The sequence below is a fragment of the Chiloscyllium plagiosum genome, unplaced genomic scaffold (assembly GCF_037043375.1).
Source record: "Chiloscyllium plagiosum isolate Xiang-an unplaced genomic scaffold, Cpla_swu_hap1 HiC_scaffold_12, whole genome shotgun sequence".
In the NCBI taxonomy this organism is placed as follows: domain Eukaryota; kingdom Metazoa; phylum Chordata; class Chondrichthyes; order Orectolobiformes; family Hemiscylliidae; genus Chiloscyllium; species Chiloscyllium plagiosum.
In genome coordinates, this window is record NW_028270150.1 from 24511301 (window position 1) to 24528907 (window position 17607).

The following is a 17607-nucleotide window of genomic DNA, read 5'->3' on the forward strand; positions in this document are numbered from 1 at the left end:
AAAAATAGACTAGAAAACTGGGACTTTTTTCACTTGAGCGTAGAAGGTTGAGGATTGACTTTATTGAGGTTTGTGAAATCATCAGGGGCATGCATAAGGTGAAGCAAAAGGGTATTTTTCCTAGGGTGGGTGAGTCCAAAACTGGGAGCATATTTTAAGATGAGAGGAGAAAGATTTAAAAAGGACATGAGAGGCAACAGTCTTACACAGAGAGTAATTCATGTGTGGAATGAACTGTTAGAGAAAGTGATGGATGCAGGGAAAGTTACAATGTTTAAAAGACTTTTGGATAAGTTCATGAATAGGAAAGGTTTGGAGGGATATGGACCAAATGCAGGCAGGTGGAGCTAATTTAGTTTGGGAACATGGTCAGGGTGGATTTTTGGACTGAAATGTTTGTTTCCCTGCTGTATGACTTTATGACTCTTATTAAAAAAGGAACATTTTAATCTAATTTTTGAACCTGCACCAATGGTATTTCCATCCATCCCACTTCTGGAAAATCATTCCCCAAGAAATAAATCATTAACTCCCGGGATTTGGCATCACCAGCACAAAATAACCACCGACATTTCAGTGTCACTGGCATCCACAGACTCATCAGAAGTTAAGTGCTCCTTCAACTCCCTTTAATTGTGTCCGAGGTATATTTAAAGAAAACCCCTGTGTAGTTCATTTCATCTCAAAATGGCATACTCTGTATCAGTATAAAGTGAAATCCTCACTCCAGGTGAATTTCATGGGATTCAACCAAAGATTTAAAGTTGTGGTCATGAGTAAGTATTTAAGTAATGACATAACGTGATTAAACTGGGTGTTAAATATTGGTATGGATAATATCGGAGATACGGAATGGTTAAATTCACTAAATGATGTATTGAGGCTAACAAGTGTGATTGCCTAAAGATTTGGTAGAAGAAATGCTTAAATTTATCTTAAATCTTTTATTTTGTCTTCTTCAGGAATTAACATGATGAGTTACGGCTAGAAATACAAGTCTAACTTTCTCAGGAAATAGTGATCTCACATTTTTCAGATATCCATATTAATTTCTGAAAACAAAAAGTTATTAACAAGACATATTTGACAATGAATTATGTTAAATATTAACTCCTGTCTCAATATTAGATTTTTCATTCCTTTCTTAAAATAAATTCCATATCTAGAGGTTTTCTGAGTATGTCCTTCCTGATCTTTCTGAATGCCAGACTTTGAATGTTTGGAGGCATTAGATTCTACTCTGTAGGCTGAAGGGATTAACCAGAAAGAAGGAAATGCGTAGTCTGACAGTGCTTTGGTGTTCTAGTGTGTGACGCCACTGTGTGGTATCATATAGGTTTGCACCCAGGCTTTTCTTGGATTGAATCTGTAACCTTGATGATCCACATGGCACAAGCACTTAGGGGAAATTAGTTGCATAATAAAAGACCTTGCACTTATATGCTGCTTTCCAATTCTCAGAATATCTCAAAATCCTTCACAGATAATTCATTACTTTCAAAATATAAGGCAGAATATTAACTGCCAAGGTGATGCAGGTTTGGGTCTGTGTGATGAATTTATCCCCTAAAAGTGATGTTGAGCTCACTTGGAGATTTTGTTATGAACAAGTTTGTAAAGTCTGTCAGATAAGTCATTGTGATCTGCAAAGAAGCAAATAATTCCTTTTTAACCAATGATAGTGTGGCACTATCATTGTGCTAAATGGAACAGACTTCAAACAGATCTAGCAACTCAAGACTGGACATCCATGAGGCACTGTGGGCCATCTGCAGTAGAATCATACTCCAGCACAATCTGTAACTTCATGGCCCAACATATTCCCCCACTCTATCATTAACCTCAAGCCAGGTGATTAACCTTGATGCAGTGAAGAACGCAAGGTAGGAGCATACCAGGAGCAGCACTAGGCATACCTAAAAATGAGGTGTCTTGCTGAAAGACAGCCTGCAAGACAAGACTACCTATGTGCTAAACAGTGTTCACAGAAATAAATTATTCCACAAACAACAAATCACATGTAAGCTCAACAATTCTGCCACATTCACTTGCAAATATTGGTGAACAGTTAAACAACTCACTGGAGTAGGAAGCTTCACAAATACCCCCACCCTCAATGATGGAAATATCCAGCATATCAGTGCAAAAAATAAGTCTGAAGCATTCACAGCAATCTTCAGCCAGCAGTGCCAAGTAGATGATCCATTGTGGCCTCCTCTGGCAGTCCCCAACTTTACAGATATCAGTCTTCAGCCAATTCGATTTACTTTACATGATATAAAGAAACAGTTGGAGTCACTGGATGCTGAAATGTCTATGGGCCCTGTCAACATTCCGGCAATAGTACTGAAGTCTTAGAGTCCATAGAGTCATGGAGTCATAGAGATGTACAATACGGAAACAGACCCTTCGGCCCAATTTGTCCATGCCGACCAGATATCCCAACCCAATCTAGTCCCACCTCCCAGCACCTGGCCCATATCCCTCCAAGTCCTTCCTATTCATCTACCCATCCATATGTCTTTTAAATGTTGCAATTGTACTAACCTCCACCATTTCCTCTGGCAGCACTTCCGTACATGTACCACCCTTGGCGTGAAAAGGTTGCCCCTTAGGTATCTTTTATATTTTCCCTCACACCCGAAACCTATGCCCTCTAGTTCTGGATTCCCCCACCCCACAGAAAGGACTTTGTCGATTTATCCTATCCATGCCCCTTATGATTTTATAAATCTCTATAAAGTTACTTCTCAGCCTCCGATGCTCCAGCCCCAGCCTATTCAACTGCCCCCTATAACTCAAATCCTCCAATCCTGGCAACATCCTTGTAAATCGTTTCTGAACCCTTAGTCATAGAGATGTATAACACAGAAACAGATCCTTCAGTCCAACTCGTCCATGCCAACCAGATATCCTAAATTAATCTTGTCCCATTTGCCAGCACTTGGCCCATATCCCTCATAGAATGAATCCCTTTCTATTCATATCCCACCAAACACTTGTTCTCCAGCATTGGTGCTCTCCTAGCCAAGCGTTCTAGTATAGTTACAATACTGGCATTTACTTGACATTGTGGAAAACAGCTCAGGCATGTCCTGTACACAAAAAAGCAGGACAAATCCAACCTGGCCAGTTAATACTCTATCAGTCTTCTCTTGATTATCAATAAAGCATTAGAAGGTGTCATCAACAGTGCTATCAAGCAGCACATTCTCAGCAATGACCTGTTCAGTGGCATTCAGTTTAGGTTCCACCAGGGCCAATCAGTTCCTGACCACACTACAACTTGTTCTGAAGAAGGGTCAATGGACTTCAAATGTGAACCTTGCTTTCTGTCCATATATGCTGCCAGACCTGCTGAGTTTCTCCAGCTATTTCTGGTTTTGTTTCAGATTTCCAGCATCCGCAAATCTTTGTTTATTGAGGTCATTACGGCATTGGTTCAAGCATTGACAAAAGAGCTGAAAGTGGGAGGCGAGCTGAGAGTGACTGTTCTTGATATGAAGGCCACATTTGACCGAATGTGGCATCAAGAAGCCCTCACAAAACTGGAGTCAATAGGAATCAGGGGAAGATTGGTTGAAGTTCATAGCTAATACATAGGAAGATGGTTGTATTGCTGAAGGCCAGTTATCACAGTCCCAGGTAATCTTTGCAGATGTTCGCCATGGTAGTGTCCTAAGTTCAACCAACTTCAGTTTCTTCATCAATGACATTCCCTCCATCATTAAGTCAGAAATGGGGATGTTTGCTGGTGATTGCACAATGTTCAGCACCATCCATGACTCCTCAGATACCGAAACAGTCCGAGTACAAATGCAACAAGATCTAAATAATAGTCAGGCTTGGGAAGTAATGGCAAGTAATATTTGTGCCACACAAAGGACAAGCAATGACCTTTTCCAGCAAGAGGGAATCTGATCATCACCCCTTGACATTCAGTAGCATTACCAATACTGAATCCCCCTCTATCAACATCCTGGGGCATTACTATGCACCAGAAATCAAACTAGATTTGTGATATAAATATAGTGAGTACAAACACAGATCAAGGCTAGGATTCTGTGGCAAGTAACTCACCTCCTGACTCTCCAAATCCTGTCCACCATCAACAAAGCTCAAATGAAGAATATGATGATTACTGTCTACTGGCCTGGATAAGTTCAGCTACAACAACAACAAAGCAGCCTGCATGACTGACACCACATCCACAGAAGTATCCATTCCGTCCACCACTGACACACAGGAACTTCACTGTGTACCACCTACAAGATGCATTATAGAAATTCACCAACGCTCCTTAGAAAGTACCTACCAACCTCACAATCAATTCCATCTAGAAGGACAAGGTCATCAAGGAGTGATGATCAGATTCCCTCTTGCTGGAAAAGGTCATTGCTTGTCCTTTGTGTGGCACAAATATTACTTGCCATTTTTCAGCCCAAGCCTGAATATTATCCAGATCTTGTTGCATTTGTACTGGACTGTAAGTGGGATGACCACACTTACAAGTTCCGCTCCAATACACTCCCCATCCCAACTTGGAAATATATTGCAGTTCATTCATTGCTGCTAGGTCAAAACCCTAGAATTCCCTCCATAGTTATATTTGGGTCAACCTACTGGACTGCAGCTGATCAAGAAGTCAGCTCACCAACACATTCTCAAAGGCAGCAAGAGATGGGCAACAAATCCCGGCCAACCAGTGATCTCCCATCCCGTCAATGAATAGTAAAAAAGCAAAGTAAGAACACATACTTTTGGCAAAGTGTATTAACTTGAAAAGAGGGTTATTTAATTAATACAAGACAAGAATAGAAGTTGAAATAAGAGGAGTATTTTCAGGCTGGCACCCTGTAACAAGTGGAGTGCCGCAGGGATCAGTGCTGAGTCACAATCAATTACAATATATATTAATGACTTAGATTAGGAAGTAAATATACTGTGCCAAGTTTGCAGATGAAACAAAGAGCCTGCAGAGGCATGTAAGTGAACAATTAAAAATAACTTTGCAGATGGAATATAAAGTGGGAAAATGTGAGGTTTGTACCTTGGCAGGAAGAATAGAGTGACAGAGTCTTAGACAGTCAGAGAGTCATAAAGCACAGAAACAAACCTCTTAGTCCATCCCATCCATACTGACCAAGTTTCCCAAACTAACCTAGTCCCATTTGCCTATGTTTGGCATATATCCCTCTAAGCATTTCCTATTCATGTACCTGTCCAAAAGTTATTTAAATGTTGTAACTATACCTGCATCTACCACATCTTCAGTCAGTTCATTTGACATACGAACCATCCTCATGAGAAAAAGTTGCCTCCTGGTCTCTTCTAATCTTTCTCCTCTCACCTTAAAGTATGCCTCTAGTTTGGAGCTCCCCTACCCTAGAGAAAATATTTTTACTATTCACCTTATCTATGCCCCTCATGATTTTATAAACCTTTGTAAGGTCACCCCCCCCCCCCCAACCTCCAATACTCCAGTGAAAAAGGTCCCAGCCTGTCCAACCTCTGTTTATAACTCAAACCCTCCAGTTAGTGCAACATTCTGGTAAACCTTTATGAACCCTCTCCAATTTAATAATATCCTTTCTATAGCAGGGTGACCAGAACTATATATTGTACTTCAAAAGTGGCCTCACCAGCATCCTGTAGAGTGACAGTATGACATCCCAACTCTTACACTCTAAGGTCTGCGCAATGAAGGCAAACATTCTAAATGCCTTCTTAATCATGCGGTCTGCCTGTGATGCAACTTTCAAAAAACTATGTACCTGAGCCCATAAGTCTCTCTGTTCAACAACACAACCCAAAGCCCAACTATTAACTGTATGAATCCTGCCCTTGTTCGACTTACTGAAATGCAACACCTCATATTTATCCAAATTAACCTCTATCTGCTACTCAGCCCACTGGCCCACTTGCTTTGTAACTTTAGGTAACCTTCTTCACTGTCCACTATACCACCAATTTTGGTGCCAGCCACAACGTTACTAAGCATGTCTCCTATATTTTTATACAAATAATTTAAAATAAAGGATGACTGCAGAAATCTAAAATCACCAAAAAGCTAGCATCAAAGTTTAGCAGGTAATTGGAAAGGCAAGTTAAGTGTTGATATTTTGGAATGGAGTATAAAAGTAGGGGTGGAAATGTGTTGCTGGAGAAGCGCAGCAGGTCAGGCAGCATCTAGGGAACAGGAGAATCGACGTTTCGGGCATTAGCCCTTCTTCAGGAATCACCCGAAACGTCGATTCTCCTGTTCCCTAGATGCTGCCTGACCTGCTGCGCTTCTCCAGCAACACATTTCCATCTCTGATCTCCAGCATCTGCAGACCTCATTTTCTCTATAAAAGTAGGGGGCCTTACTAAAACTGGTCAACCCATACCTAAAGTTTGTGAACAGATTTTGTCACTGTATCTTAAGAAAAACATACTGGCTTTGGAGGCTGTCTAGAGAAAGTTTACTAGTTTGATCTTGGAGAGAATTTCTTCTGAGGAGAGGTTGAGGAAGTTGGGCCTGTACTCGTTGGTGTTTAGAAGAATGAATTGAAGCATACACAATTATTAAGGGGCTCTACAGGGTACTCACAGAGAAATTGTTTCCCTTTGTGGGAGAGTCTAAGGCCAGAGGGCATGATCTCAGTATAAGGGGTCACCCATCTAGGACAGTGATGAAGAGAAATTTCTTCTCTCAGAGAGTAGTGATTCTTTACCACAGAGGGCTGTAGAGGTTATGTTCAAGGCTGAGAGCAAGAGATTTTTAATCAGTAAGGAAATCAAGGATTTTGGGGAAAGACAGGTAAGTGGAGTTGTGGATTTTCATATCAATCATGATGTCATTTAATGGCAGAGCAGGTTCAATGGAATGAATGTATTATTTATGCTCCTATGCTTTATGATCTTATAGTCGGCCTCTGCCCCTCTGCAGATTCTTGTGTCATGCTCACCACTTGCTTTCCCATCTTTTTGTGTCATTTGCAAACTTGGAAATAGTACATTCATTTCCATCACCCAAATCATTGGCTTATATTATGAATAATTGTGACCCAGCACTGATCCCTGTGGCACTCCACTGGTACAGGTTGAGGTTCAGGAATTGCCACCATTGTTCTTCCCTACGACCCACCCCCTCCCCATTCCCCCACTTAATCCCAACTCTCCACCTTCTATTCATTAGACAATTAGTCAGCAAGGTATTATTCAACTCCTTTGCCAATTCCTGGTATGGAAGTTAATTTGGCAGTTATGTAACTAACTTAGTGTTGTAATGCATGCACAGAGTCAAACTCCAGGACTCCAGTAACAGATAATGGTTGTGCGCTGTGATAGGCTGGTTAAATCACTGATAGATGAAGTAATACTGAAGGCGATGTTGTTGTAATGTGATAGGTTAAGTGTAATGTAGTGAATCAGTGAGGCAGAAGATGATTAGGTTAGGAAGACAAAACAAGCCAGCATGATTGGGTATGCTAATGCCATTAGATAAGTGCGGGAACCTAACACTGTATAAACTGCTGAGAAACAAAGGTCTTGTGGGCAGACAGGGAAGACATTTTCTAGCTGTCACAGCTTTGATTTTGCAAATTTAAAGTTTAATTTCGTGAAGGATTTTCTCCATCTCCTGGTAATCCTTTACAGAATATTGAGTGATTCTTCCACAACAGTGGTTCCCTATTGTTAATTCTCAATCCTCATTGTCTAAGTATTATACTTTCACTTTTGCCTTTCTCGTCCTTTTTTATTTTATTATATATTTTTAAAATCACTTGAGGGACATTGTTGTCACTCGCTGGGCCAGTTCGTATTGCTCATTGTAACTGTTAAAATTCCTTCAACAAACCTTCTTCCTCATCCTGTCAACAACAACCAGATCCAAGTTACATCTCAGCCTGAGGAGATGTTGAAAAAATATGAAGAAATTATAAGATTGTACAAAAATAATAAGGGTAGAGCTATCCTTTGACCTCTGTGGCCTTTGTTTAAGTCCAAGGACACTGATGGACAAAACATCTGAAGGCTGTAAGAACTTTAATTAAATGCGTTTCGGTAGTTTCCACCCAGATCCTGCTGGGCACAGGCCCACAGCACACAGCTAAGCAGAAATAGGCATATTCATATGCCATTTACAAAGTTAATAATGATGGGGATGTTCCCTTGAGATTAGATTTAAGGACAATCAAGAGAAATTCCCACGCGTTGGCTGCAGTAAAATCAGAACCATTTTGATGAAGAGGAAGTCTATCTCTATTGTTGGGCCTAATAGGAGACTTTGTCTCTATTTTGAACTACATTATGCTGAAATTAAGGATGACACAGGAATTCCACCAACTAAGTCATATAACTTGAGGGTGGAAAATCAAAACTTCAAATTACATGTTTAAATTTGGGCTGTACTTTGTGATTAGCATTTTTCTCATACAAACTCACCATTATTTGATGATATTACTTTTTCTTAATCCATCTAGTGATCAATTTATTTTAGTTCACCTAGTCTGTGCTCGGAAACTTGTCCAGATAAGCCATCTATACTAATCTCACACTACTGCTCTCTACCCACACCTTTTAGTGTGCCTCTTTTTCTGCTCAAAGCATAATTCCTTTTGAAAAAGAACTTGGTTCCAGCTTCTTACCTCCCTCAGAAAAAAATATTTTTCTAAACTCCCATTTAATGCTTTTCATGGCAATGTCAAATTTGCACTCTCTCATTATCGCCTTAACAACCATATACCGTCCATTTCCTTGATGACATCTGTCAAGTCACTGTTAACCTTCTCAGCTCCATTGAAGATAAACCCTTCTACATTACTCTAAACACCTCATTTTCAATCATATACTGGTTAAACTGTATAAGGTTTTCCCCATTAGTTTTATATCCTGTATAGAAAGACTGCACCAATAACAGTCCACAACCCTTCTGCTACAAATTAACTAATATTGGGTCCACATTTAGCATCTTGCTTTTATATTCTATGCCTTTGTTATGGTGTAAGATGACCTGGACGTCTTGATCTCTATGTTCCTTTACATCACAATAAAAATAATAATTCAGCATGTTTATTTTCCCATGCTTTAAAATGTATTGCTCCACAGATTTCTACAATAAATGGGAGCTGTCTCCAAAGTGCACATCCAGCCAACCTAACAATGACCTTTGACATTTCCAGTCACATATGGTTAATTTTCAAATGACACCAAATTAGGGCCAATAGTGGGATTGGAGGAGGTAGTTCAAAATTTAGAAACTGAGTCAAGGCCTCTGCTTTATTTTCCTTGGATTCCCTGATATAAACCATTACATTTGTTATTTGTCCACGTTTAGTCACGTTTTAATTACAATTTTCTGATGATAAAATTTTGAGAGTTTTCTGTGAAATGCCTGCATTGAGATTAGTGATGCAACATAAGTACAAGTTGTTATCGATGAATAATGTGATATATCTACATTTGATGGTTCTGCAATTCTACTGATCATCTCATCTGTGGAAACTGAAATAAAGTACCTTTTTACATAGTGAGGGAGAAATGCTGCTGAAGCTGGAGATGTAAATTAGAAATTGGAAACGTTGAGAGAAATTGACCTGTCAAGGATGTTACTGCCATTTTCTGTTTTACCTATTTAGTACCCAGCTGTCCCTTCAGCTTCCTCTACAAGTTTGTCTAATTTAAATCTTGCTTCATCTAGCCTTCCTTGACGAACATTTAATATTAAAATTTCTAAGCCTACTTATTTGTTATGCATGCTTTTATGGAATTTGCTGTTAAAATTCCTGGTTGATCTCTTTCAGCACCATTTTCTCAGTTTCATAAACTCTTAGGTTTTCAATGGCTTTCTACCTTATCTTTTGCCATGGTCAATATGTTTAATCTCAGTTTTGAATTTAATCTCCTCATTCATCCAACCTAGTCTTCAGTCAATGGACCTCTTTACTGTCTCATTGGAATATAGTTATACATTTCCGATTACAATTCTAAAGGGACTGGAGAAGAGAAGCCAGGCAACATATGTTTCTATGTCATTGAAGGTGAAATGGATATTTGGAAAAGTGGTTAAGTAGACATACAGCATCCTGGGCTTTTTAATTGGAAGCATAGACTACAAATGCAAAGAATTTATAGTGAACTTTTAAAAATGAGTTTTGACCTCATCTGGAATATTGTGTCCAATTCTCAGCACCACGATTTAGGAGGGATATAAAGGCACTGGAAAGGGTGCAGGAAAGATCTACAAGAATGAGTCTAGGGTGCAGAGCTATAGAAAAAGGTAGGGCAATGTAACTAGTTGAATAGCACTTGCTTAGGGACAGCATGGAGATGACAGATTTGCTGCCGGCGTTGTATTCTGTCTCACATACTACCAGCATGCAGTAAAACTCCTAACATCATCACCAGATCACAGCATATGTCCTGAGTGTATAAAGGTGTCAGGTTCCATCTTAGCTGGGACCACTTGAAACAGAATGTACTGATGTACATAACCTTTAACATAGCACGCACAGTGTTTGTTAATGAAAAGCTTAATATTAGCCAACACACTGAGGTGCCTGTGACTGTAATATCTGTGTCAATACCAGGACTGTAATAAGTGTCTGTTGAATCTTTCAATAACTCATTACTGACATCTAGTTCTAAGTCATGGGCTAACATAAACATTCCACATCAAATAAAAATACTACACTGGATGCAGAGTTTATACCACACAGTTTCAGCTGGTTTCCTATGATTCCTCTTTGTGTGGTCAGTGAAGACCACTTCCCTGCATAATGTTTGGTATATTTACCCATGCATATTTAGAGCAGTGTTACTGTATCACAAGCAAACGGGAGTCTGACCTGTTGTTGCCGTGTGGAAGGCGGATTTTTTCCAACAGCAGGTGTCATGGTCAACATCGACAGCCTGGACTTTCCATTCAGTTGATGAATGATGACGTCTTCACTGAAAGATTAAATTTGTATTGACAGTCACTGCAAGATCTCTGGGACCTTGATGCTCACTCAGCCTCTAACCTTTAGCACTGTTTTATATCCTGCATGTTGCTCAGGATGATCATTTAAGTCAGGCCTCACACCATACTGACCCGGGATCACTGCTCAGCTTGTGCAAGGCTGAACAATGCTGGTTCCTTTCCCAGGGAATAGGGAACCTGAGGATCTACTAAAGTCCTTCAAGATTAGTTGTGGCATAGAAGGACATCAATGGGTTGAAAACGTAAGCACCACATGACAATAGTCAAGGTCAAAGTTGTCTCTTGGTGTCCCAGAGGGCAGCTCTCTCCTTCGAGAGAGAGAGAGATGGAGAGAGAGAGAGAGATGAGGACTGTTGTTGGTTTAACTTGAGACTCACAACACTTCAGGCAAGGGGAGAGGCTGAGAAAGAGAGTCCTTCATGGTAACCTTGGCCAGTATAGTAATCAAACCCACACTGTTGGCATTACTCTGCATTGCAAACCAGCCGGTTCAAAGTCTTTTCCAGATGTTTTTCCACAGTTAGATTTTTATCTGGTTATTTGTCTCATCCAGCATGTCACATAGCTGCAGGCTGTGCAAAGATTCCAATACACAAGGCATTGCCATTGTGTGGAACATTCTGGATAAAACAGACTGGAGCTGCCTGGGCAAAAAGACACTGAAATGGAACTACACAGTCCCTTCTCCAGTTTATTTTCAAGAAGGTTGGAAGGTTGGAAGTGTAACAGCTCGTTGGCTGAAGCAATAAGGGGATCAGAATAGGTGAGGCTGGGAGGGGGCATGGAGTTGATAGAGGCATCAGTAAGAGGGAGGAGTCTTCCAGGATAACTTAAAGGCTCTTCCTCACTGTCAGTGTAGAAAGAAGACCCACAACTGTCGCTGTATGGTCACACCCCTCCACAATGGCAAACTGTTAGCTCTGGCTGGTTCTTTTTTTCAGTCTTATGCAAAGTGCCAAGAGAGCTCCTACCTCTTGTCCTGCTGTTTCTCTCTCATTCTAACCCACATCAACAGATGGTGGCCATTCTCTCATGGCTGAAGAGCCTCCAATTGTCCCTCCAAGGTCAGGAGTCTGCCATCTCTGTACATTGACATCAGACCATGAATTGGCCATTTCTTGGAAAGTCATGTTAAGTGATTATTTCTGTGACGGAGCATGAGTATGAGTTATTAGATCATATACGGTGTAGGTTTGCTCAAGGCTTGTGAAGGTTTGTAGCTCAGGTTGGGATTTAGGGTGTAGGTTTGCTCGCTGAGCTGTAGGTTTGATATCCAGACATTTCATTACCTGACTAGGTAACATCATCAGTGGCGACCTCCAAGTGAAGCGAAGCTGTTGTCTCCTGCTTTCTATTTATATCTTTCTCCTGGATGGGGTTCCTGTTCAACAGGAAATGACATCACCACAAACCCCAGGAACCCCATCCAGGAGAAAGATATAAATAGAAAGCAGGAGACAACAGCTTCGCTTCACTTGGAGGTCGCCACTGATGATGTTACCTAGCCAGGCAATGAAACGTCTGGATATCAAACCTACAGCTCAGCGAGCAAACCTACACCCTAAATCCCAACCTGAGCTACAAACCTTCACAAACCTTGTGTATACCCGTATGCCTGCCTATGCTCAGCTCATCTGTCCTTTCACTTAGGGCCCTTGCATTAACATATATTTATGAGGAATGAGCAACCTATATTCCATCTCAAAATCCCAAACATCCCAAATTGAAAAACAAACAGCAATGATACAATCCAAGCAAGTACAAATTGGTTGGGTTACTCTGAATAGGAATGGAACCAAGCTACTTCTGGGGAGATTAGTTAATGTGGTTTAAAACCTAGATTGGCAGCAGGAGGGGATTCAAACAAGTAAGTCAGATGGGAGAAAAGCAATTAGAAGTTAAAATGCTAGTAAATGAGTCTGAAAGGCAGAGGAAAGGTATACAAGATAAAAACAGTTAATTCAAGAAGCACTAAATGGAACATAATGCAAGGAATTTGAGGAATAGGTCAGATGAGCCAAGCATAGATAGGCACATGGGTGTATGATATGATAGCTAAGACCAAAACTTAACTGAAAGATGGGTAGGATTGGCCGCTCAACATGCCTGATTATAGGGTATTCAGATGAGGTAGAAAGGAGAGGAGGTCTTAACATTGACCAAGGAATCATTTATAGCAGTGAGGAGGGATGTATCTTGGAAGAATCATCAAATGAGACCACATATATATATATATAGTTTAAAAAACACACAAATGGCAAGCATAGTGTTGGATGTGCAATATATGCCCCAAACATGGAAAGAAAGAGAAATAAATTTGCAATCAAATTTTAGATAAATGTGAGAATAATAAGGCAGTAATTGTAGGGGATTTTAGCTACCCAAATATTAGTTTTAGTTTGCAACATAGGGAAGGAGCAAAAGTCTTAATTTGCATCCATGTGAACTTGATAGTTTATTCAGGCTTTCCACCCAGCATGCCTTGGGAACTAGCTCTTCCTTGATCACCAGGTCTGGCTCATAATGCAACCTATGTCCCTGGCCCAGGCCTAAACTAGGGAGTGCAGTCAACCATTTTCAAGGTTGGCTTCATGGAACCAGGATTTTTCCTGGCCCTGCACACATTACACTGGAACAAAACTGGGGCCAACATCTGCTCAAGACTTAATACTCTTGAACAAAAAAGCAATAATTTGATCCTGAAAAGTTATCAGTTACACCCCTTACATGGAATGAAGATTAGAACTCTGTGATCCTACTGCCACCTCACCTAGGAGCGATGATGCCAATTGTAACATTACTAATTCAGTAAGGGACATGTTAAAAGCTGGGATCTTCTTGGAGAGTAAACGTGAGAGCATGCGAGAGAGTGACAGTGTGAACATAACATAAGAACATAAGAAATAGAAGCCAGAGTAGGCCATTCAGTCCGTCAAGCCTGCTCCATATTCAGCAAGATCATTGGCTGATCTGTCCCAGGCCACAAATTCGTTTTTTGTGCCGGCACATTTTAACATTTTTAAAACACATATTCCACCATCTGCTGTGGTAGGATTAAAACCCAGGTTCCAGTAGCATTATCTGAGTCTCTGCAATACTACTTCAGTGACAACACCATCACACCTTCACTTCCACCCAACAGATTGCATGGGTAAATCAATTTGTGAGATTGAGTATGAGAGAGTAGCTGTTTGAAAGAGTGACTGTTTGAGAGGGTGAGTTTGTGAGAGTGAGAGTCTGAGAGAGTTAATGTGTGAGAGAATGTCAGAGTATGATTGTAAGAATGAGAGCAAGAGTGCATGTGAGAGAGAGACTGTGTGACAGTGAATGTGAGAATGACAGTGTGAGAAATGGGTCAGAATTGTAAAAGTGAGTGTGTGAGATAGAATGAGAATTGTGAGCAAGTGAGAGACTGAGGGTGAGCTAGTGAGTGTATGAGGGTGAGCTAGTGAGTGTATGAGAGAACGTGAGAACGTGAGAGTGAGGGTGTCAGAGTGTTAAAAGAGAGAGCAAGTGCTTCAGAGTGAGAAAGTGTGAGTATGTGAAAATGGCAGCCTATGAGAATGAGAGTGAAAGTGAAAGAGTGAGAAGCGTGAGTATGTGAAAGTGAGAGAGTGCGAGACTATAGTGAGGAGAAGGCTTGCTATCACATCACGTGGTGTACATTAGCTATTCAGGAAAGCTGAAGCAAGTCTGGCCCACTGTGGCTCTTATATTGAAGGAAAACTTTCGGAGGCACATTTACTCAGCAGAAAATCAACTTCACCAAACAGGAAAATGTCCAGATGAAGTGCATGTGCAGGAATTGATTACTGTCGCGTGCTCTGTTATAAGCAGCTGGAAGAGATTTTCTGGTTAAACAATAATCATATTTCTTTGTTGAACGTGTCACCCTTTATTCATTTCACATATTTTATAAAATCAAAAAAATCTGTAGCAAACTGACTCAGACCAATGCACAAGCACTGTGGCCCAGATTCTTGTCTGAATTGATGAATAATGTGAGTAAAGTCTCAGTCTCCAGTTTATCACGCTCTGCCACTCTAATCTCTTCCATTAGAATTTCCTTGCCTCAGTTTGCAAGTTTGATGCTGAAGGCTATTGATAGCTTCACATGTCTAACCTCCACAATCACCAGCAATGTGTCACTAGATGCTGAAATCAACAGATGCATCACAAAAACTGCAGCTGTCGTATCCAAGCTGAGTAAGGGAGTGAGAAACAGCAACCTGACTGAGAAACATCAACTGTGCATCCACCAAGCCTGTATCCTCAGCGCACTCTGTGATGAGACCTGGACAATATTTGCTAGGCACGAGACAAAGCTATACAGTTTCCTCTCTCACTGTCTCTGCAGCATCACTTGGCAGAGCAAAGCCATCAATGCAAAGATCCTAGAGTGTGTTAATTCCATTGCTAAGCAAATGACATGTATATTGGCTCAGCCACATTCATCAGATGGATGACGGCATACACTAAAAGGTCTTCTGCATGGTTCATTAGCCATTGGGTCTAAAGCTCCTGACCATCCATTTCTCCACTCCATGGAAAAATATAAATGAGATATTATAATGGCAGACATCGACAGCAAAAACTGGAACCAGTTGCTGATGGCCATTACCTCTGGAAGCTGACTATTTGGAGGGGCATGAACATAACAGAAACAAAAAGTGAGCTGACCAAGCAGAGGAGCCAATTATAATAGAGAGCAGCACATCACACAACTTTCCACTGCATCTAATATGGCAGATACTGCCATGACAGAGTGTCTTCCTGAGTCATTTCAGGCTACAATTAACATGGAGTTGACAACCACAAACCATCATCTTTTGAAACGGAAAGCTAAGTGTGCAATTGGACAAGTGTAAAAACAACCAGCAATCTAAAAATGTAACGCATATAAGAAAAATAAATCTCCACACTGGAGATTTTAATCTGTATAGAATCTTTATGAACTGAAACATTTTACTTGTAAAATATACCACTCATTGTAGTCAACCTGTCAACATGTCACTATATGGATAATGCGTGGAATACACTGCCAGCAGTGATAGTAGAATGGGATACATTAGAGACACTTAAACAACTCTTGGATAGGCATGTGGATGATAGTAAAATGAAGAATATGAAGGTTAGTTTGATCTTAGAATGGGATAAAGGTTTGGCACATCGAGGGCCAAAGGGCTGTGCTGTGCTGTATTGTTCTATGTTCTATGTTCTAATGCAGAATGAATATCTGTTAAATTTAATTTGTATTTTTTTCATCATTCTTTCCTGGGTTGTGTATGTTGTTGGCTAGGCTAGTATTTATTCCCAATCCTATGTGCCCTTAAAAAGGTACTGGGGAGCTGCCTCTATTTCACTGCAGTCTAGATTAGAGTGGTGCTGGAAAAGCACAGCAGGCCAGGCAGCATCCGAGGAGCAGGAAAATCTACGTTTTAGGCAAAAGCCCTTCATCAGGAATAGAGGCAGGGTGCCTGCAGAGTGGAGAGATAACTGAGAGGGGTGTGGGGGTGGGGAGAAAATAGCATAGAGTACAATAGGTGAATGAGAGATGAAGGTGATAAGGTCAGAGAGGAGGGTGGAGTGGATAGGTGGAAAGGAAGATAGGCAGGTTGGACAGGTCATGGGGACAGTGCTGAGCTGGAAGGTTGGAGCTGGGGTGAGGTGGGGGAAGGGGAAATGAAGAAACTGGTGAAATCCACATTGATGCCCTGGGGTTGAAGTGTTCTGAGATGGAAGATGAGGCATTCTTCCTCCAGGCGTCGGGTGGTGAGGGAGCGGCGGTGGAGGAGGCCCAGGACCTGCATGTCCTCGGCAGAGTGGGAGGGGGAGTTGAAATGTTGGGCCACAGGGTGGTGTGGTTGATTGGTGCAGGTGTCCCAGAGATGTTCGCTGAAGCGCTCTGCTAGGAGGCGTCCAGTCTCCCCAATGTAGAGGAGGCCACATCGGGAGCAACGGATACAATAAATGATATTGGTGGATGTGCAGGTAAAACTTTGATAGATATTTCCCCCCCACCCCTTTCCGCTTTCCACAAAGACAATTCCCTCCGTGACTACCTGGTCAGGTCCACGTCCCCCTACAACCCACCCTCCCATCCTGGCACCTTCCCCTGCCACCGCAGGAATTGCAAACCTGAGCCCACACCTCCTCCCTCACCTCTATCCAAGGCCCTAAAGGAGCCTTCCACATCCATCAAAGTTTTACCTGCACATCCACCAATATCATTTATTGTATCCGTTGCTCCCGATGCAGTCTCCTCTACATTGGGGAGACTGGACGCCTCCTAGCAGAGCGCTTTAGGGAACATCTCCGGGACACCCGCACCAATCAATCTCACCACCCTGTGGCCCAACATTTCAATTCCCCCTCCCACTCTGCCAAGGACACGCAGGTCCTGGGCCTCTTCCACCGCCGCTCCCTCACCACCCGACGCCTGGAGATAGAACGCCTCATCTTCCCCCTCCGAACACGTCAACCCCAGGGCATCAATGTGGATTTCACCAGTTTCCTCATTTCCCCTTCCCCCACCTCACCCCAGCTCCAACCTTCTAGCTCAGCACCGTCCCCATGACCTGTCCTACCTGCCTATCTTCCTTCCCATCTATCCACTCCACCCTTCTCTCTGACCTATCATC

At 41.6% G+C, this 17607-nt stretch overlaps 1 protein-coding gene across 3 annotated transcripts in view; it reads right to left on the reverse strand.

Moving 5' to 3' along the window:
* erg (ETS transcription factor ERG) overlaps positions 1–17607 on the reverse strand; it is a 269795-nt gene that overhangs the window by 173528 nt on the left and 78660 nt on the right. For 2 of the 3 annotated variants that reach the window (XM_043701336.2, XM_087992514.1), the window contains exon 3: positions 10833–10935. The exons of the other annotated variant lie outside the window; for it this stretch is intronic. In XM_043701336.2, the coding sequence (XP_043557271.2) occupies positions 10833–10889 (57 nt within the window). In that variant the 5' untranslated portion in view covers positions 10890–10935. The remainder of the gene's footprint in view (positions 1–10832; positions 10936–17607) is intronic. 3 annotated transcript variants of the gene reach the window in all.